We start from the raw sequence: 23,507 nt of genomic DNA, 5'->3' as shown, positions 1-23,507 counted from the left end.
GCCGGATGAATCGGTAAAGGATTTTGTTGTTGCTTTACGTAAACTTAGTGTACACTGTGACTTCGGCGATCATACGGAGGAGATTGCCGCTCAGAAAAAAAAGTGCAAGCACTTGACGCCCCTGAAATGGAGGTCCCCGAAATTGTGCAGGTGCTTGAAGTGGAAAGGAAACCGCTGTGTGAGAAAATAAAATGCACTGTGACCATTGGAACTGAGGGACTGAGCCCTGTCCCGGTTGAGCTCACAGTCGACACGGGTTTTGCTGTTTCCATCCTCCCTCATCACCTTTATAAGCGTCGTTTCAGTACATCTTCTTTACGACCCCCCCGTGTGAAACTGGTGACTTATTCTAAGGCGGCACTGCCTGTTCTCGGATGCTTGTGTGCACACGTATATTACGGAGATGCGGTGGCCAGTACTAGCATCTATGTTGTTGAGACAGGCACCCCTATACTGGGCATGGACTTAGTGTCTGGCCTAAACATTCATATTGCTGGAAATGAAGTGGTCTCACCCCCCTCTCCTGCCGTGGTTAGACAAGTGACGGCTGCAACAGAGGCCATCGGATGCGCTAAAGGCTTTGTACATCGGGTGAAGGTAAGAGAGTCAGTACCGCCGGTACAGCAAAAGCTGCGCAGACTTCCTTTAACGGTTAGGAATGCAGTTACCAAAGAACTTTGTCGTTTACAAGCTGAAAACATCATTGAGAGGGTGGATGCTTCCCCATGGGTTTCACCTATTGTGGTGACAACAAAGAAAAACGGAGAAATTGGCTTATGTGTGGATTTTTTGGGAGCCAAACAGGGCAGTAATAATCGATAGCCATCCACTTCCACACATGGAGGACTTATTCACTGAATTAAAGGGGGCCACAATATTTTCAAGCATCGATCTGAACAATGCATATCTCCAAGTAATGCTTCACGAGGACAGCCGAGATCTGACGGCTTTCATCACTCATGAAGGGTTGTTTCGATTTTGTCGGGTACCGTATGGCTTGGCCTCGGCGCCGGCAGCTTTTCAAAAAATGATGGTGACAATATTGAAAGACCTTCATGGAGTCCAGAACTATGTAGACGATGTGATTGTGTATGGACGCACGGCGGCCGAACATGATCGCAACCTGCAGGCTGTTTTAACAACACAACAGCATGCAGGTCTCACACTGAATCGGGAAAAATGCAAGTTCGGCTGCACAAGCCTTCCTTACTTAGGACATACTATCACTGCGCAAGGCCTGCTACCCACTGACTGCCATATTCAGGCTATCTTGCAAGCACCAGCTCCCACTGACGCAGCCAAATTACGTTCATTCTTAGGACTGACATCCTGGTATTCACGGTTTGTGCCAAACTACTCTTCGGAGGTGGAGCCTATGCGGGCATGCTTAAAGAACATGGGGGTTTTCAGTTGGACTGAGAATGCACAGAAAAGCTTTGAGAAAGTGAAGGAGCTCATTGTGAACAGCCCAGCTTTGGCAATCTTCGATCCAGCACTGCATACGCTGGTAACCTGTGATGCTTCGGATTATGGAATTGGGGCGGTGTTAACTCAGATTCATGCAGACGGTTCTGAGCGCACCGTCGCCTTTGCCTCCCGATCACTCTCAGCAGCAGAGCGAAAATATTCCGTTGTGGAGAAAGAGGCTCTAGCCTGCGTGTGGGCTGTGGAACGGTGGCGAACATTTTTGTGGGGCCGACGATTCACGCTTCGTACGGACCATCAGGCCCTAACTACACTGCTGGCTACTAAAGGTATGGAGCGTGCTGGAATGCGCATCGCGAGATGGTCCGCACGTCTGCTTTGCTTTAACTATGAAGTGTCATACAAGCCAGGAGCTGAAAATGTCACAGCAGACTGCCTCTCACGCCTACCTTTGCCTGCCGGTGAGGATGCTGCTTCTACCATGGAACCCGATATGGTGGCATTCCTCTCTGCTGAACTCCGTGCTCTTTCATTGGAGGAGTTTTCCAAAGAATGCACTGCTTGTCCTGAACTGACAGCATTGCGACAGCAAATACTTATAGGCTGGCCTAAAGCCAAGAAAAACCTCCCACCCGAGCTGGCGTCATACTTTCATGTCAGGGACGAACTTGCAGCACAAGACAGCCTGGTCTTCAGAGGCTCATACCGCTTGGTGGTGCCAGTATCTCTGCGGAGTGCCCTAATTAATTTAGCTCATCAGGGTCACCAGGGTATCGTCAGGACCAAACAGCGTCTTCGTGATTTGTATTGGTGGCCTGGCATGGACCACTCAGCCCAGTCCGCAATTTCTTCGTGCCAACTTTGCCAAACCCATGACAAAAGTGCAAAGACGCATACACCTCCACTCCAGCCCGTGCCACTTCCTTCTGCGCCGTGGGAAAAGGTTGGACTGGACATTGTCGGACCATTCGAGCTAGGGACCTGGGATTGCAAGTATGCACTCACTTTAGTTGACTACTATAGTAAGTGGCCAGAAATAGCGTTCACTAGTAATGCCACTACTGATACTGTCACAGATTTTCTTGCCACAACTTTCAGCCGGTTTGGCAACCCGGTGGAAATTGTGACGGACAATGGTGTGCAGTTTACATCTCTTACTTTTGCTGATTTCCTTGCAATCAGGAATATCAAACATGTCCGTACCTCTCTGTACTTTCCTCAAGCGAATGGGGCTGTGGAGCGACTTCTTGCTGCATTATCGCGCTACACCTCATGCCACCACGGGTGTTGCTCCCTGTGAACTCTTGCTTGGACGCAAACTGAGAACAACCTTAAACATTTTACCCACCCGGCCCTCTGCTTGTACTGATGCCACGGTGCAAGCTCGCGTTCAGGCTCGCCAGTCTCAAGTCAAGACCTACACTGATACCAAACGTGCAGCGAAGCCATCTGCGTTAAGACCAGGTGACAGAGTGCGGGTGAGGATACCTACACACGTGAAAAAGGGCAGGCCGAAATTCAGTCCGCCTTGTACAGTGCTGGGACAAAAAGGTCAGGACACATATATCCTTGATGATGGGAAAGTGTGGAATGCAATACACCTGTCACTATGTCCGGGTCAAAACCATTCGGATAATGATCCTACAGAGGTTCCAATGCCGGTTGTCACACCGGTAGCTCAAAGACAGCCCAGAATCAGACGTCCGCCAATCTGGCACAAAGACTTTGTCACATGAACTGTACACACACGCACTCATCACAATAGAACATCTCTACTGTAAAGTTGTTAGTTTTCCAGATGTTACATGTTGATTTTGAATAGCGTATCTGCACAGTTCTGCTGCTTCTGTGATTGTATGTGGAGATATACTGGAGTCCGTAATTGTGATGGATAGGAAGAAATATGCATCTTTTTGAGTTATATAATAAGAGACCTTAAGGTACTTTCCACATGATAACCTTGGCAAATTAGGTATGTTTAAAACAATTGTTCTTTAGTTATTGTCTTGTTCAGGATGGGAGTAAGCTATGTTAATATTCCTTGCTTTGGGTAATATTCTTAAAAGTGGGGAAAATGTTGTGTTGGCTTTAAATGTTATGCTGAGTTAATATGCTTTGCCGCTAGGGGTCGCTATGGTCATGGAGTGTTGAGGTGAAAGAGGGAGAGAATAAAAAGATGGAGTGTTGAGTTGCTGAACGCTTGTTTAGCTGCGTTTTCATTTCATTAGTACTAGTATCAAGATACAACAATTGGATTTTGGATTTTTTGTTTAATAGGAATATACAGGTAAGAGTAGGTGCAGAATTATCTGAGGTATATATAGTTGAGAATGGAACTCCACAAGGTAGTGTATGTAGCCCATTATTATTCAATATTATCATTAATGATATATTCTCAAATATTGACCAGAAAATTGGGAAATCCTTATATGCTGATGATGGAGCATTATGGTTTAGAGGTCGTAATGAATTGAATGTTAAATAAAAAATGCAAGATGCAATTAAGGAAGTGGATAAATGTACAAATAAATGGGGATTTAGATTATCAGTGTCTAAAACACAAGTCATATGTTTTTCAAAAAAGCATAAAATCACACCTGTATCCTTAAAATTGTACACTCAGCCTCTTGAGCAAGTGAAGGTTATTAGATTTCTTGGGATGTGGTTTGATGAAAAGTTGACATGGAAAAAATGGTTAATAAATGTAAAAAGATTGTTAATATCCTACGATGTCTATCAGGACAAGCATGGGGAGCAAGCAGGGCATCATTACAAAATATATATTGGGCACTAATGAGGTCTGTCTTCTTTGATTATGGGTGTATAGCATATATGTCATCAGCAGAGTCTAATGTCAAAGCATTGGATGTCATGCAAGCTCAGGCTCTAAGGATATGTAGTGGATCTTTTAAAACATCCCCAGTGTCTTCTATGCAAGTGGAAATGGGTGAGATGCCTTTGAGGATCAGAAGGATACAACTGATGTTGGCATACTGGGTTAATGTGAGGGGACAAGTTGATAGCCACCCAGCTAAAGTTATCTTAAAAGACTGCTGGGAACAAAGTAAGTCCAATTACAGAAGTTTTGGGTGGATTGGTGATGTGAAAGCTGAGAATATAGGGTTACATAAGTTACAGTACTGTTCAACGGTTTCAGTCCCTCCTATTCCTCCATGGTTTTTCCCTATACCAGATGTAGATTTAGGTATTCATAAGAAAATCAAAAACAAATCAAAGGAAGTAGCAGTGAAGGATATTGTTAATTGTTATCTGGATATGCATTTTTCTGAATATACATTTATATTTACAGATGGTTCCAAGGATCCAAAGACAGGACATGCTGGGTCAGCAGTATATATTCCAAAGAATGGGGTCCCAAAGCGTAATATATTGACTCTTTTGACAAAGCGTCTATATCCAACGCACATGGCACCCTTTAGCGTCATATGAGACGCAGATATATGGCGCCTCCTAGTGGTCTAACCCTAACACTACCCCAGACCTAAACCTACCCAAAACCGAAGCGTGTTATATTGACGCTAAAGGGTGCCATGTGCGTTGGATATAGACGCTTTGTCAAAAGAGTCAATATATTACGCTTTGGGATGAGAATGCGTTGGGAAAGAATAACAGATAATTTATCAGTATACACAACAGAGCTGGTTGCAATTTTGTTGGCCCTGGAATGGGTAGAGGGAAATGATTTAAATAACTCTGTGATTATATCTGATAGTTATTCAGCTTTAGAAAGCATGAAATCTGGGAAATCTATAAGAAATGATATAATTCATAAAATATGTATGGTTTTACATAAGTTAAATGTAAAGGATTTAAAAATCAGGTTTCTTTGGGTACCTGCACATGTTGGAGTGAAAGGGAATGAGGAGGTTGATAAACTTGCAAAACAAACACTAAAACACAATAGAATATTACAAGTTCCATATAGCAAAACTGAAGCTAAAATATTAATTAAAGCATATGCAAGATCAAAATGGCAGGAGTATTGGGTGGATCAGGATAAAGGGAGACATTTATATAATATACAACCAGAAGTGGGTATAGGAAGGATAGAGTGTAGGAGTAGAAGAGAGGAAAGTATAATTACACAGTAAAAAAATAGGACACACAGGGCTCAATTCTTTATTGGAATTAATAGGGAAACATCCAACAGGGAAATGCCAACATTGTACTCATTTAGAAACTGTGGAGCATATTTTATTTTATTTCAGTGCACAAAATACAGTCAAGAAAGAAACCAGCTTTTTCAGTCTCTCAGAATGATCAGTCAGAATAATTTTACAATGCAAGGTTTATTAGGGAAAACATCCAGCAATATTTATCACTTTGTTATTAAGTATCTGAGAGACATAGACGTAGCCAAAAGGATTTTATTTTTTATTTTTTAGCTAAGTTCCAATATCTCTTGATTCATACTCCAGCCCAGTCGGTGGCGGTAATGCACCGTTAAGTTGGTTTGCCAACCGCCATAAAAACAAAAGAAGAAGAAGAAGAAGAAGTGTGACAGACGCGCTGAACACGAGATGAAACTGATGCTGAGGGGATTAAAAAGGTTTATATTGTTGAAAATCATTTAAATTTATTGTAACCAACCTTATAATACTTAATGGTTAATGATGATAAATCGTTTTAGAGTGATGATTGCTGATTTAATCGCGGATGTTAGACGATTGTGAAGCTTCTCGGAATCTGAAGTATTTAACGAACTTTGAAACTCGGGATTTGGTGAGTTTATTGTATTCTCTTTTCTTTGAAAGATGTATTTTATGTTACTATGCATATTATGTATGCTGTAAAGATCGTTTTCATATTTTTCTGAATGTTAATATGATTTATTTTGAAATGTTAAATGATCTGCTTAGCCATGGATGAATATTAATTTTCACATTCTCAAAATGTCAAGGTAACACATGTTGTCATAAAAAAAAGTTGAGATAGATGTTGTTTAACCCTTGTGCTGCATTAGATTTTTTACGCCGTTGAGTGCATTAATGGACAAAAATGGCCACATATTAAACACATGCCTAAAATATTATATATTATTATTATTTTCCACTTTTACTGAGTTAAATCTTTTAACCAGCATCAGTCCTCATCATAACTACCAAATATTTATTTAATTTCAGGATTTTAACCCTTTAAATACCAGTTTTAGTGGCGATACCATCAATTTGTATAAGAGGAAAAAACACAAAAATGTAATTATTTTCCATATACTAAATGCAAAGTGAAAACTTTGGCTTTGGATTATCACAGTCTTGAATATGTCAAAGATTAGCAGCAACATTATTTTTGGTGCATTTTAATTTTTTTGTGATATGTAAGATTTTTAAAAAAAATCACACATAGCGCGTTAAAGGGCATATTGCAGGTTAGAGGACCCAACGAGTCAATGTACAGAAAAATAATGTAGGAACTAGATTTTCTTTAAAATATACTTATAAATACGCTACAGAAGCTTCTTTAAAAAAAAAAGCCGTTTTTACGAGCAGTCCAAGAAACGCTCACTTTATCTACTAAATTAGTGCCCTTATGGCGTTTTAAAACATTTTAAATCCTGCATTAACTTTTCATATGGTGTTTTCATACAAGGTATATAGGGGTGTAACGGTACACAAAAATCACGGTTCGGTACGTACCTCGGTTTTAAAGTCACGGTTCGGTACGTTTTCGATACAGCAAAAAGTAAGAAATGCCAGAGAAATTTCCTATTTGTTAAAAGAAAAAATATTTTTTAAATAAGTGAGTTTTCCTACATCTTGAAACTTTCAGGTTTATAAATGGTCGTCATCTTTGAAGGATGAACAACTAATGTTTTGGTCATCACATTAAAAATAACATTTAAATATATGAAGAGTTTAGATGCAAAAGCCATTTGAAATTTTCTTAGAATGATCATTTTTATCAAGCTTGTATATTTAAGTTCAGTAATTTCACTTAAATGGCAATGAAGATTGCCTATTAATTGTCATTTGAGTGAAATTACTGAACTTAAATGTACAAGCTTCATAAAAATGATCATTCTAATTTCTAGAAGAAAATTTCAAATGGCACTTATAGAGGCTTTTGCATCTGAACTCTTCATATAGGCTATTTATTTATATAATATTTGAGTTTTGAAGTGCTGGAAAAAAGATGTGTGAAGTACTTGAATTTCACTATTCCAGCCAAACTGGTTACAGTTAGTGTTACTAGGCCTATATTAAATCCATGGTGAATGTTGCTGGTCTGTGGACGTAAAGTATTACTAGTTCATTCACAGCACAATGTTTCTCCTGGTGTCCACGTCAGCGCTGTTTGATCTAATAGAGATCTACGGTTAATAACGGAGAAATTTGAATGCTTCTCAATAGATCTCGCAGCGATGTTATTAGGCCTATTTCAGTGGCGAACTCAAATGTTTTCTTTACTGGATCTCTTAGCGCTGTGTTGTAACGGTTGTAACAGTGTCGCTTGATCGAGATCGGCTCGCGCTGCACAGATGATGCTGCTCTGCTCCGAACTGATAAACGATCCGTGAAGCACAATAGCGCAGTTTCGTTCCGCTTTCTTTACGCTTGCCATTTGATGTTGCGCAACGTTGTGGTGATCGCGCCAGCGCGAATTTTGTCGGCAGGAAAAATGGTCCAAGGAATCGTTCGGTTTGTATGCGGACCGAACCGGAAGCCTCGAACCGAAACGGTTCAATACGAATACATGTACCGTTACACCCCTAGTTATATATTAATTTAGATTTTTTTTTTACCTGCAATATGCTCTTTAAGGACAAATTTGGTCCTATTTGAACCCATTAAAATATCCATTTTTGAACCCACTGTCATTATATCATAAAATCATAATTTCTATTCAAATACCCCGCCATTACCAAGGCTTGGGGTAAAATATTTACTTTTTACTGTTTTCCACCAGTTGGTACAATTTTTCATATAATTGACATAACGCAAACATCTGTAATACTGCAGACATTTTCCTGACTTCTACTAGGTGATTATAACCTGCGCCTGTCTCACTACACATCAAAATTTGCTCTAGAAATAAAGCAAAACTACAAGATCACCATGAACATGATTTTTAATTTTTTCTATAAACCATTTCATTCTATAAACATATAAAATTAGTGAGGCCAGCAGGGGGTGCTCTCCCTGTGCTCTGTGTGGGTCCTAACGCCCCAGTATAGTGACGGGGACACAAAGAGCACCGTCCTTCGGATGAGACGTTAAACCGAGGTCCTGACTCTCTGTGGTCACAAAAAATCCCAGGATGTCTTTCGAAAGAGTAGGGGTGTAACCCCGGCATCCTGGCCAAATTTGCAGTATGGCTGCCGTCGCATCATCCAGGTGGAGCTGCACATTGGTGGTGGTTGAGGAGATTCCCCCCTTCTATGTAAAGCGCTTTGAGTGCCGAGAAAAGCTCTATATAAAATGTAATGAATTATTATTATTATTATTAATAAAACATATCAAAACTTCAAAACAAAATCATTCTTCAGCTCATTTGCAGGAGCTGCAGAATTGCAATGCATGCTCCTTACAGATGTAAATGCCACATTTTGAGCAGGTGGTGGAGATTTTTCTTTTTTGTTAGGGCAGAAACTGCACCCCCTCCTCTTGTCATGGGTGTCTGCAGACCCACTTGCCTCTGAATTTTCTGCTCAGTTTGAAATTGCCACACCAAAGATGTGCACAGCTTTATAACTTCTGCATCAACAGCACTTGTATGATTTCTCAACTAGTCTAATCCAAAACAAAGGCAGACTTTGTTTTGGATCCCTCGCAGCTACATCGTTGTGTTGTCGCAAGATGAAAGGTGTTATTATTGTCTAAGGACTGACTGCATGGCTGTGTTTGTGCCTCTACGTATGTGAGAAATTATCAATTAACTTTGAAACATAGACTGCTAAAAAAAATGAAGCGGTGTCAAAGGTTCATGTCTGTGCGTAAAATACGCATGAATGAAACCGAAAGAAAACAATGCAGTGAGAAGTGCTAAATACACACACACACACACCCTACACCACTGACACACACACACACACACACACACACACACACACAGAGAGAGAGAGTAGACAGAAAGGGTAAAATATGACCTTCAGAATATAGTGATTTGTCACTCGCCTAAACACCATGTATTAGTGATGTGTGGGTCGGCTTTTTTTAGATCGGCGTTATGTTAGCCGATCTAGCTACTAGGGCTGGGCGATATGGCTGAAAACTGTATCACGATATCAGTGTTTCATATCGGTCGATATCGATAATTATTGATTTTTTTATGACCCATTTAAAATAAGGACCAGGAGAAAATATATATTACATTTAAACATTTTTATTTTAAACTTAACCTTCCTCTGATTACAATCCCAAGACAGAAATGTCAACACAACCATGGAAAACTCAAATAATTAAAATGTAAACTAAAGTCTAAATTCACAATCAGACCTGCAAACTCCTCAGAGTAAAAAAGGTGACAGTGGCGCGGCGGGACGTGTGTGGTGGGGGTTTGTGATCGTACGTGCCCCCTGCTTTATTTGTTTTTGAGACATCACGGTTCGGTACGATTTCGGTACAATGGAGTGAAAAGCAAAACAGAAATATAGAAGGCATTTTTATAAATGTCTAAAGCCTTGTATTTTTTAAATAAGTTTTATTAATAAAGGCATAGAACCAGTTTATTTATAGTGCACTGATAATAGTTTTATATAATTGGTTTATTAATTAAACTAATAAAAAGATAGATATGAGATATGTTTGGTAATTGTACCTGAATGAATTTAAAATTAATTTGCTATATTTCAGATCATTATATTTGTTTTCCTTAATTTTAATTAACCCTACCTTTATTCTCATCAGAATTATAAATAATTGATTTCCGTATAAAATAATACTACCAACACATTTCATTTTCTTTTTTAATCAATGTGTAACTTAAAAATAAAAAGATTAGTGCTCTGTTTTGAGGACAAGAAATGAAAACCAATGCGATATGATGAATGTCCAAAAGATGGAACACACAGACTGTTTTACAAAGGGGTTGGATAAATATGTTTTGCTTTTAAAACGGTGTGTGAAAGTTGTAGGTTACAGTTTGACAAGAAATACAGTGTGACAAAAGCACAATGTTGTGTTTTATTGCGAGTATAGGCCTACACAAATATAAGTAAACACTTTGCAGACTGACTGATGTCCTGTATTAACAAAATGACGGAGTATGTTTTTATGTCTCCACTGTTCGATCTCATCCACGTTTCTCTCTCTCTCTCTCTCTCGCACACACACACACACACACACACACACACACACACACACCAGCATTGCAATCTTGACATCGCAGCCTGTTCATTATGCTGTGTTCACATCAAACGCGAATAGAGCGAATTATCCAATAATGTTTTGCAATTCTAGCCTGCATGGCATGCAGATGAAGGGCACTCATTTTCTGCTTATCAATCGCCGGTCACTGAAGAGGAACCCAGCAGCATGAGACAACGATATGGCGCAACCAAACTGACACGTTACATGATTGCCTGTTAGCGTGTCACTCCCTACTTTGCTAGGTTACCAGAGAGAGAGAGTGGCTTTGTTAATGCAACCAAACTTGCTTTGCAACCTATGGTTTCTTCCGACGAAGAAAAAAATATCGAACGTTTTATCGAACACATTTTTTATTGATATCGATCACGTGTCTATCGCGATACATATCGTTATCGTTTTATCGCCCAGCCCTACTAGCTACTGTTGTCTCCTGCTGCAACTATTTCTGACAACAACTCCCAAACATTAGATTTAGCAGCCTAACCTTATTTTTCTTTTCAATTTAATCAGGTAAATTCCCGACCTCAATTTCTCCCGCACCTCGTCTTCCATCTTCACTTTTATTTCTCCGTTGTTGTTGTCGTGGCTGGCGGCGGGAGCTGCGGAGCTGCTTGGCGCGCCGCTTTCGTGATGTGTCACGTGACGCCAAAGGTTATAATGGACCTCACGCAAGTTAAGTTGCTACGTCATTCGTATTGTAACCTTATCAAATAACCCTAATAAAATACGAAAATAGATATTCCTAAATATTTAATATAGGCTGGAAATTGCAAGCAACATACATGGATTAAAAAATAATAATAATAATGACCCGCCCCGCAAATAAAGTGACAATTTCTTTACCCGCCCCAACCCGACCCGCGGGTTACGAGTCGGCCCGCGCATCACTACCATGTATTATATTTAGGCCCTACACACACACTTTTGTCAACGCAGACACACATTGCTCTCAGACATCCACACATACTCAGAAACATCGGTAACACTTTATTTCGATAGTCCACTTTAGACATTATACTAACTATAAGTAACTTAGCAGCTACATGTCAACCAACTGTCATTAGAGTATTAGTAGACTGTCTGCTTAATATCTGCTAACACTTTATTTTGTTGGTCCCCCAACAGACACTCTACTAACTATAAGTAACTTAGCAACTACAAGTCAACTTGTTCTTCTAACCCGAACCCTAACACCTAACCATAACCTACCAGTCTACTGACTGTCTACTACAGTCTACTAATACTCTAATGACAGTTTGTTGACATGTTGTTGAAAAGTTACTTATAGTTAGTAGAATGTCTAAAGTGACTATCGAAATAAAGTGTAACCGAAACATCATTTTAGATCATTGAGCCATTAAAATGCTTCATAACACAGTCAATAGTGCCCCTAGTGGAAACCAGGAAAATAACATGCATTTCCACCCATAGGGAATACCTATGTAGTGACGTCATCTGATGGAATACACTATATAATGCAAATATAATGCTTTTGCTTCAAAATGAAAGGATGTTTCAACATAAATCATGAATAATGTATTAATGATGGCCCCGGCTTTAAACGACGTTTTAATGGGTTTCAATGGGCCATTTTTGTCCATTATGGTGCTGAGTGTTACTATTTGATCTACACAGAGTGTGTTTTACATATTTTGCAAAATGGGATCTTTTTTTTTTACATTAATCCAAAAAGTCACAATTTTGCCAAATTACATACCCTTTGCATTAAAACAGCCAAAATGGTCAAAGAAATTAAACTGAAAAAAACAAAAATGTCCTTAATGCAGCACAAGGGTTAAAGATTAAAAAGTTATTTAGAAATAGTATTGAATGTTAATGACACTGTTTTGGTAAGACAGGTCAGGTTTATTGTTTGAGTTGGAAATCTTTTTCTCATGGATTTGAGATGGCGAGCCACCCATACCATTGAATGCTGATATCTGAGCCTGGGAAGAGACCTTTTGGCTGTATACAAGGACCTTTTCGTTGCACTAGAGACATCACCCTTTTTTCAAGTGGGAAGATCTTTTCCACTTTGAACTGGTAGGATTGAACTGATTTCACTCACCCACTGGACTTTATTAAAGAACTTTTCTGGATGATATTCAGAAGACAATTCATACAAAGAGTTCTAATAGTTCATTGAATATTATTGAATGTGAGTCAGATGTGAATTTTGGATTTCTTTTTGTTTGTTTTAATTAATTCATGTGATCTAAGTTTAAATTGAAATTGAATTGTGGTTACATGATATTGTACCTTTTGTTTGAGAAATTATTTGGTTTGTCAAAACAGTATAGGAGGTTTAAAACTAAAACTAAATAGAATGAAACCCTAAACTCTGAATTAAAGATTAGTAAATCTTACGAGCTTTCCAAATTAAGGTGAAATCAAATAAGAATTGTGCTAATATCTATATCTGAACAGAGATAAACTAAATAATATGAATTAAATTGTAAAAGGAAAAAGGGAAATACAACTTAAAGAGAATAAGACACGAAAACCAAAGACAACACTGAGAATTATTATTTCTTTTGTATACATTTTATTGTTTTATTTTTGAAATCTGATTCATGTTGTTTACATGACTGTTCAATCAAAATACATATTTCTTGAGTAATCTTCCTTACCTGTGGTGTGATTTATTTACTGCCAGGAATTTATTCTGTTCTCTACTAACCTAGAAACTGGTCCATTGCTCCAACCTACGTTGAGGGCACTTGTTACATATTTCAACTTACTAAAATTAATAATAAGTAGGTAATAGCCTACTTATAAGTCAAGTATTGGCACCTTATTGCATTCTCTTAATTAATTTTTTTTTTTTTAGCAAATTACTTTTTCCCAAGGAGACCATGCATGCATATACACAAATAAGGTAAATCCAAACCACAGATTATCAAACAAACAGATTATCCAAACAAGTTTGGATTTTAATAGTTCTATTGGAATTTTATCTTATTCTTATTATTGTTACTATTGATCTTGTTTGTGGTGTTTTAGATGTTATTGTTAATTTTGTTTATTTGATAAATTCAAACATTTAAATGTTCTATTTATTATTTTATATAACATTTTATTTAAATGTTATTCTATTTGCTCTATTTAATTTAAATTATAAATATGCTGTAGTTTGTACCTCTTAAACTCTGGTGTAATTGATATAAATTACAGATTCAACAATTGACTTGTTGAACTGCTGATAACGACGGAACTTGCGGCCATAGTTGGCTAACGATGCTTCCGGAAAACGCACCCCAGATGAGTAAATCGAGAGTCAGCGAGAAGCTCTTCTGATTGGCTACATGAAGGTGGACCCGCCCTCCTCTTCACGCTTGCAAAACTCTATAATGAGTGAGAGAATCGCACCAAAACTGTAAGCACAAATAAAAGACGCAACTGTACAAATCGGGTTATTTCGGGAACTTTTTGCCTCATACACAACAAGTCATTTAGACATTTGCAACAGTTTATTTTTTATGCATACTAGGGCTGGGCGATATATCGCACGATATTGTTATGCGCATCTCGTCAGTAAAGCCGGTTCCTTAATTTGTAGTAAATCACCTTCACCTGCTTTCAGATGGAGCGGCATTTACTACACAGCACAAACTCCAGTGTTAAATTAACACTCAAGAGTGTTAAAGTTAATGAGATAATTAAGTAATTAATTTAGTGATGTTTGAGCATTATTGAAGACACCTGATGTTAACAAGCAGAATCACTGAAGGAGAAAATCTCAAATTGTAAGCCACCGTTATGGCGATAAGTGTTTGCTTTAGTTGGGCTCTTAACCCTTATACATTCACTTTAATTGTTGTTTGTCTGCTGTTATTTATTTATAACAGTCAAATGAACAAAAAAAGTGTGATCTGATAGTGTCTGGCAACAACTTTTTGATTCTACTGCATATGAATATAGGTATGTTTCTTATAATCCAAAATATTTAATAAACATTGTTCTGATCAAAACACTTTCAAATAAATGTATTTAGAAACACAGACATCAATAATCAGCCTGTGAATCTCAACAATGGTGACAATAATAATGCATGTTGCAGTGGCTGCCACCAATCACAACTCATTAATGGCTCCCATCGTGCATTGCGATATGAATAAATTATGATCTGAATTTTCTATGTAATTTACTTTTCCTAATTGAATATTCTGCTCGTCACCATTGTTGAGATGCATTGACTGAATCTTGAAGTCTGTGAGTGCCTATAAGAAAGATTTTTTTATATATTTTTTAGAAACAACTTTTAAGAAATCCTTTTTATTATAGCTAAAATTCTGGATATTTATTCAGAATCACAGTTATGCTGTAACCAACAACATAAATTAAAATCATAAAGTTCAAATGATGATTGTCATAATATAACCAACACATCACTTTTTTTCTTTGTTCATCTGGCAGTTATAACTCAGAAACATCAGCCAAACAAAATCTAAAGTTAATAATATAAGGGTCAAGAGCCCAACTAAAGCAACCAATGATTGCCATAACGGTGGCTTACAATTTGAGTTTTTCTCCTTCAGTGATTCTGCTTGTTAACATCAGGTGTCTTCAATAATGCTCAATCATTACTCAATTAATCACTTAATTATCTCATTCAACACTCTTGAGTGTTGACTCATATCCCAGGAGTGTTAATTTAACTGGAGTTTTTGCTGTGTACAAAGAGCCGTAGTTAACTGACAAGCTGAGCCATATCGCATTCATTATCGCTGGCAAAACGTCCGCGATATTGATGCGATATGGCTCAGCTTGTCAGTTAACTACGGCTCTTTGTAGTAAATGCCACTCCATCTGAAAGCAGGTGAAGGCGATTTACTACTAATCAAGGAACCGGCTTTACTGACGAGATGCGCAGAACAATATCGTGCGATATATCGCCCAGCCCTAATGCATACAGATACGCATGTTGTTTTCGGTTGCAAATCACTGTTCACAGGCCTGCAATGACTGTGGCCGCATTTCGGCGAAATAAACGTGCCAAAAGTGTAAGCGTGGAAAAATGGAAGTCAGAAGAGTACAGATCATATTTATTTTATTTTTAGCGTACAGCTGCAGTTTCACAATACATGAATTACACTTACGAAAACCAGTCAAATGTTGCAGTTAAACGAACACTGAAGCAGTGCTAAAGTTAATCAGATGATTAATCACCTGAAGACACCTGATGTTAACAAGCAGAATCACTGAAGGAGAAAATCATAATTGTTACCATCATAGAGATCAGTGTTTGCTTTAGTTGGGCTCTTGAACCTTAAGTCGTTAATTTCAGATTATTGTTTGGCTGCTGTACCTGAGTTATAACAGCCAGATGAACAAAAAGAAAAGGTTATTTGATGGTGTTCGCTGTGTTTTAACATTAACATTGTTTCACAATCATTTGACCTGAATTTGATTTGACCTGAGTTAAATTTACTTTATTGATTATAGCAGCAGTGTTCTTGAAAATCATGATACTTGTAACTTTTACAACGTAATCCAAATAATTTCTTAACTTAATCACATACAGTTTTTTTAAAGACATCAAGAATCAGTCTGTGAATCTCAACAATGGTGACAATTATAAAGCATTTTGCAGTGTATTTTGGATGCCACCAATCAAATCTCATTCATGGCTCCCATCATGCATTGCTGAGTGAATAAATAATGAGCTTATGTTCAGAGGTCATCTTTTTGTCACCATTGTTGAGATTCATACGCCAATTCTTGATGTCTGTGTGCCTACCTGAGATATTTTTAAGTAGGTGTTTTTTTTATAATCGATTTGATCATTTGGATTTAATAGAAAAGGCATACTCTATAACAACAGTGCTGTTATATTCCATAAGATACTAAACTTAACTCTGAAATTATGCTCTCAATGAGTTCAGTGATTCAGGCCAACTACTGATTATGTTAAAACACAATCAATACCAACACATCACCTTTTCTCTTTGTTCATCTGGCTGTTATAACTCGGGTACAGCAGCCAAACAAAATATAAAGTTAACGACTTAAGGTTCAAGAGCCCAACTAAAGCAAACACTGATATCCATAAGGGTAGCATACCAATTACGATTTTCTCCTTCAGTGATTCTGATGTTAACATCAGGTGTCTTCGATAATGTTCAATTATCACTCAATTAATCACTTAATTATCTCATTAACTTTAGCGCTGCTTCAGTGTTCATTTAACAGTCTCTGAGCGTGGACTCATATAAACACTTGAGCAGTGTTAATTTAACGACAATTGTTAGATTCCAAATACCTCAGTGAATCAAGTTATTTCATGATGATTATAAAGCCCTCAACAGGTAACCATTATAACTTGATCTCACTTCATTTTAGCTTTCTTTGCTGCTGCAAATGTGTTTAATTAAACACACTGTCAGAACGGCCAAAAACCAATAGATACTTTAAGAGTTAAGAGCCCAACTAATGGAAACGCTAATCACTGTTATGGTGACTTCAAATGAAACGCATTAGAGTTAAACCTCTTTTAATTCTCAATAAAAACTTTTGTAGAAGTCTGACAGAAATAAAGTCAGTCTGGTTAGTAATAAGTGAAGCTGGTAATGCTGTTTGTGGAGTTGTTTAATCCTCCTCTGCTGAGATCTTCACAGATTTAATGTGTTCTTTTCTCTTCAGGTGATTTCATCTAAGACTGTGTCTGAAGTCAGCTATAGTTCTTGTTCTGCTCATCTCTTTTTCTATTCTCTTCTTTCCTTCAGTGATTCTGCTTGTTAACAGGCTTATTAAGGTTGAGATGACTCGATGTTTAATATACACCGATTTTGTGGCTCAGATAAAGTCCAGTTCTGGTTCATTTCCTTGCTCTTGGCTGACATGTGGCATTGCTATGCCCTGCTTGTGGCCCAGATCCGGCAAACAGGAGTGGGCCACCCAAGGGCCGTCATTCAATGCTGCATGTGGGCCAGATCCGCATGCCACAAGGTCCAGATGTGGGCCAGATCTGGGCCGAAGTAATGTTGCTATGTGGGTTTATGACATCATTTTACCTTCATAGTAGTTATCAAACGATCAAACTAGCTATATTTAGATTAATTTGGTCATATTATGCTGCTGTAATTATTTATCTGTAGTGGTTGATGAAGATGAGTGTCATTGGTGATTGTTTTTGTGTTATTGATTTTTTTTCCATGTCATAGTGTGAGAAATTACAGTATTGTCTTTCAATAGAGCAGTTTTACAGGCTTTTATCATCTATCCTGACTCAGATAATGTGTTTTTAACAGCAAACACTCAGAATAAAGTGAGATGATCTGCTGATGATCCTGAATGACTTGTTGAGTGAGTGTTGATAGTCTGAGGATCATCAATATTAACAGATCTGCTGAAAACACTCTTTATTTCATGACAATAGTTCCTGTTTTCACCTCATTTATTATGCTGATGTCTTCAGATCTCCTGTAAATTGTCACTTAAAGCTCATTTCATTGGTGTCAGCAGACTGAGAGGATTTGTTGGCTACTATATGTATGTTTATATCTGTTTGTGATTTTAACTGTTTTTCTTACCATTATTTATATATAATTATATTAAATATTAAATTATTTCTTTTCTTTTCTATATTTCTAGTTACCTGTATTTTTATGAAGAAGCAGAATAATGTTAGGATTAGCAATAAAAAAAATGAATCAGTTACTGTACAATGAAAAGATAGACAGACATAAATGCTTAGAAGTGTAATTTATTATAAAAACAAATTCAGTAATTTATATTTTTGATTTAGGCAGATCAGCTCCTCCCACTGCAATCACATCATCAGTGAAGCTCCTCCCACTGTAATCACATCATCAGTGAAGCTCCTCCCACAGTCATTCATCAATAAATGCTGTAAATTCCCATCAGCTTCAAGTGAAGACGAGCATCAGAGCATCAGGAAGAGCTGAAATCTGCCAAGACTGAGTTTATTAAAGAGGACAGTGAGAACATGAGTGATCCAGAACCCTGCAGAATGAAACACACTGAAGATCCTGAAGGACAAAGAGGTTGGTGTTTATTCTTCATTCATTCATGATGCTGGAGAACATTCATGTTAGAAACATTCAAGCACTTCATCACTTTTAGATAAACAGTTAAACTATGAAATGGACAGAATGTTCTGGGTTTTTCTTTAACAAATGGTCAGTAAAGGAAGATTTTAGACATTTTTATATTGATTGTCAACATCAGATCAAGCTAAATACTATTTTAACTGTTTTATTTTACATTTATTTTATATCTGGTTCACAATTTGCAACAACATAACCAGAATTCTAGTCATTTTCAACATTTTTAGGAATAATCAGTAAACACCAAGTTACTGATAAAGTTGTATTTGTCAAATATCATATAAGTTATTATAGAGATTCCTCTTACAGTGGTAACAGGGTTGACAGTCAATGCTACAGTTTGTGTAAAACTGAGACAATGGGTTGAGATTATTCTCTTGTCTTCCCATCATGCAGTATAAAGAGCCCAGATGATGTCACTTCCTGAGTGTCACAGTTTTAAGAAATGCTCTGCTTTTAAAAGGAGGAAAATCATGTCAGAAGTAACACAGGGTTGAGTGAAACATGTAGGACACAGTTAAAGCTAATACAAATAGTTAATTTAAAGCTAGTTAAAGCCACTCTACACTTTGAGCGTGTGAAGTTTCTACAGACGCTGCAACGGCTGTGAAATTACGTCACATTCTGCTGATGTTTTTTTAATAACATACATTTAACAAATAATAATAATTCAAAATTTAAAAATGAACAATCCACTCCACTTGAATGCTAAACGCTTGTGTTATTTCTCACAGGGTTATTCACTGGAGCTTGTGTTTCTGGTGTCCCACTTTCACATGCGTCAGTGCAAGGAAAAGTCTAGTGTTAACGGCCATTAATAATTAAAACGTTTTAGTCAAATAAATATCAATCTCAAAGTTGGTGTCGAAACATGGCAGTATTGTATATTGTAATGTTAAATTAACACCAGGTTACTTTTGCTCTCGGGGTGGGGTCCCCCTACAGTTGGGAAACAGTATTGTCCTCTAGACCTCTACTACTGTCGTAAACTACATGCACGTGCAATTGTTGACAACCATGATAGCCCTGAACACTGTAGGAGGAGGTCACATGCAGGTGTTCTGCTTGCGTCGCGTGTGAAATGTCTTCATTCCAGGTACAGTGGCATATATTTCAGCATGTCATATGAATATAATTTCATGGGTTTTATTTTTTTCTAACGACAAATGATCGCGATGATCACGTTTACAAGCCAGCGTCATTATAGTAGCCTAGTCTATTGGTTACCGTTTTACTGAATCTATCTATATGATACTTCAATGCAATGTTTGAGTGGTAGATAATAACCATATATATCGTCAATATTATAATATCAAGCTACCATAAATGAATCTGCAAATTTTACAAATCGATTTGCATTATAGCTTGAGGCAAGACAAATAAACAAATATCACAGACATATTAGGTATCCTAAAATATGATTTTGTACATCTTATATATTTACTTGCAAGAATGTAGCCCCTACCAAACTTGTACACGCGTTTAGACACAGGCTTTCGTTAGATTTTTTTTTTTTTTCAAGTCCGCATCGGTCGGGCACCCCTCCTCCTCCTTCAGCTCATGCCAGCGAGAAAATGCTGGCCCAATGTTGATCCTCGTTCTGCCTTTAACGCGATCACTTTCTCTTTTTGCTTTGCTCCGATAAAACCTTTGCTTTCTTGTTTTTCTGTGCTGCTTCGGCCATGACTATAACATTTGGCTCGCACGTCCGATTTTAAGGAAGTGGGGGTGGTGGTGGAAGTGACGTTTATGCCGTAAAGCAGTCGAATTTTGTAGTTCTCTTTGTTCGCCGGTTACTACCCAAAGTTTAAAAGTACGATTAAAAACGCTACAGACCCCGTCAGGCTATGGCAGACGTGTCATTCAACCTATTGTAAGTCGATGTACCATCACAAGAGACTTGTAAATATATTATGAAGGTTGAAAAGTTACCTGGTGTTACTTTAATACCTTGTTAGATAATTGTGTCATTGATCAAATATATTTAATAGTTCTTGCTAAAGAAACATGGGATTCGTGCCTATAATGTTTTAAAAATAATAATTTGAAGATAAATGAGAGTTTTTCTTTCATGTCAGACCCGATGGAAGACAGCGAGGAGAGTGAAGAACTGAGTGAAGTGGAGGAGGAGAGTGAAGAACTGAGTGAAGTGGAGGAGGAGAGTGAAGAACTGAGTGAAGTGAAGGAGGAGAGAGAAGAACTGAGTGAAGTGAAGGAGGAGAGAGAAGAACTGAGTGAAGTGAAGGAGGAGAGAGAAGAACTGAGTGAAGTGAAGGAGGAGAGAGAAGAACTGAGTGAAGTGAAGGAGGAGAGAGAAGAACTGAGTGAAGTGGAGGAGGAGAGAGAAGAACTGAGTGAAGTGAAGGAGGAGAGTGAAGTGGAGGAGGAGAGTGAAGAACTGAGTGAAGTGAAGGAGGAGAGTGAAGTGGAGGAGGAGAGTGAAGAACTGAGTGAAGTGGAGGAGGAACATCATGTCCAACCTGGAGAAAAACTTTTGAGTCGCTCAAAGACTAAAAATACATTTTTAAAGGAAAGAAGAGCCAAGAAATCTTTCACCTGCACTCAGTGTGGAAACAGTTTCACAAGCAAACAATGTCTTGAGATTCACATGAGGATCCACACTGGAGAGAAGCCGTTCACATGTGATCAATGCGGGAATAGTTACAGGCAATCTTCATCCCTTAAAGAACACATGATGATCCACACCGGAGAGAAGCCGTTCTCATGTGATCAGTGTGGCAGAACATTTGTTAGGTCATCACACCTGAAGACACACCTGAGAGTTCATACGAAGGAGAAGCCGTATTCATGTTCTGTGTGTGGAAAGAGTTTTTCACATCGGCACGCTTTACATACACATCAGAAAACTCACACTGGTGTAAAAGAGTACATGTGCTTTGAGTGTGAGAAGACTTTTACTACAGCAAACTGTTTAAAACTGCACCAGAGAATTCACACTGGAGAAAAACCTTACAAGTGTTCACACTGTGACAAGAGATTCAGTCGATTATCATATCTGAAAACACATAAGATGATCCACACTGGAGAAAAACCTTACAAGTGTTCACACTGTGACAAGAGATTCATTCGATCATTACATCTGAAAACACATGAGAGGATCCACACTGGAGAGAAACCTTACAAGTGTTCACACTGTGACAAGAGATTCAGTCGATCAGAAACTCTGAAAACACATGAGATGATCCACACTGGAGAAAAACCTTACAAGTGTTCACACTGTGACAAGAGATTCAGTCGATCATCATATCTGAAAACACATGAGAGGATCCACACTGGAGAAAAACCTTACAAGTGTTCACACTGTGACAAGAGATTCAGTCTGTCATCATCTCTGATAACACATGAGAGGATCCACACTGGAGAAAAACCTTACAAGTGTTCACACTGTGACAAGAGATTCAGTGATTTATCAACTCTGAAAAAACATGAGAGGATCCACAGCAGAGAGAAGCCGCACACGTGTGATCAGTGCGGGAAGAGTTTCTCTATTAAAACTCACCTGAAGCTACACATGAAGATCCACACAGTGGAGAAACCACTTAAACACAGTCTGAGATCACGGTAAGTAGTTTATTTGCATGTGCTGAGCAACAAAGTCTCTTCTGTGTAAGTTAGCCACACATCACCCTATAGCCACATCTCTCCTCTCCACCTATAGCCGGTGTGTGGTGAGCACAGGACACTTTGTAATACAACATCAGAACGTCCAGAAATGGTGCAGTTGACACTGTGAGAAGGTGTACTCTCCAGCTGATGTGAAATTGGGCTGTGGAAACTAGGATTTTTTTAAAAATGATTTTATGAATGTATAGCCAAAACAGCGTATTTTTGAACTTTGGAGGGCTCTTACTTTGGGATAGATAGATAGATAGATAGATAGATAGATAGATAGATAGATAGATAGATAGATAGATAGATAGATAGATAGATAGATAGATAGAGCAAAAAAGATATAGATAGATAGATAGATAGATAGATAGATAGAGCAAAAAAGATATAGATAGATAGATAGATAGATAGATAGATAGATAGATAGATAGATAGATAGATAGATAGATAGATAGATAGATAGATACAAACTGAATAATTGAATGTGAAATCACCTTCGGAAGTCAAGTCAAGTCATCTTCATTTATATAGCGCTTTTAACAATGGATTGTTTCAAAGCAGCTTTACAGAGATAAACATATCATTTAAGGTAACAGATTGTTTTGGCGTTATAGCGGTTCTTGAATAATGTTCCTTCCAGCTAAAGTTAACTTTGATTGATTCACCTCCGTCGAAATGATCAGACTTTAAACGAAGATCAATTGTTTTCAATTCAGATGACGGTCTGATGGTCTTACCGTAATAGCTAGTGTATGCGCGAATCACAAAATATAGTGGCGGCTAGATTGACAGTGCATTTCGGGGTGGCGGCTGGCTTGACCGCAGTGACTTTACAAAAGTGATGGATTTCAGGTGTCGCGTGATATCTCTGGACCCAAGTAGCAGTGCTTCACCTGTGCTTGACCCTAATATAGTCCCAAAGCAATCTCTGCCTAGTAAATCGCCTAGTCTTAACCCTCTGGGGACCAGCGTGTTTTTGGGGCCTTTGAGATGTTTTGACATGCACTGACATTTGTGCTTTTTTCAGTTATTTATAAACATGTTAATGGCAAAG

General features: G+C 38.0%; 1 protein-coding gene across 2 annotated transcripts in view; it reads left to right on the top strand.

Moving 5' to 3' along the window:
* The window catches only part of LOC130099277 (zinc finger protein OZF-like), a 129,591-nt gene extending 107,065 nt beyond the window's left edge, over nt 1–22,526 (top strand). Inside the window, exons 2-3 of one of the 2 annotated variants that reach the window (XM_056264886.1) lie at nt 18,506–18,760; nt 21,172–22,526. In XM_056264886.1, coding sequence (XP_056120861.1) covers nt 18,703–18,760; nt 21,172–22,409 — 1,296 coding nt within the window. In that variant the 5' untranslated portion in view covers nt 18,506–18,702 and the 3' untranslated portion in view covers nt 22,410–22,526. Of the gene's footprint in view, nt 1–18,505; nt 18,761–20,901 lie in introns of both variants that reach the window. The other variant, XM_056264885.1, reaches the window with a different exon arrangement.
* The last annotated feature ends 981 nt before the right edge of the window (nt 22,527–23,507 follow it).

Source organism: Rhinichthys klamathensis, unplaced genomic scaffold, assembly GCF_029890125.1.
Source record: "Rhinichthys klamathensis goyatoka isolate OS25496 unplaced genomic scaffold, OSU_Roscu_1.1 h1tg000227l_1, whole genome shotgun sequence".
NCBI classification, from domain to species: Eukaryota; Metazoa; Chordata; class Actinopteri; order Cypriniformes; family Leuciscidae; genus Rhinichthys; species Rhinichthys klamathensis.
The sequence above is the reverse complement of the archived record's forward strand: the minus strand, read 5'-3'. Positions and strand labels throughout refer to the sequence as shown.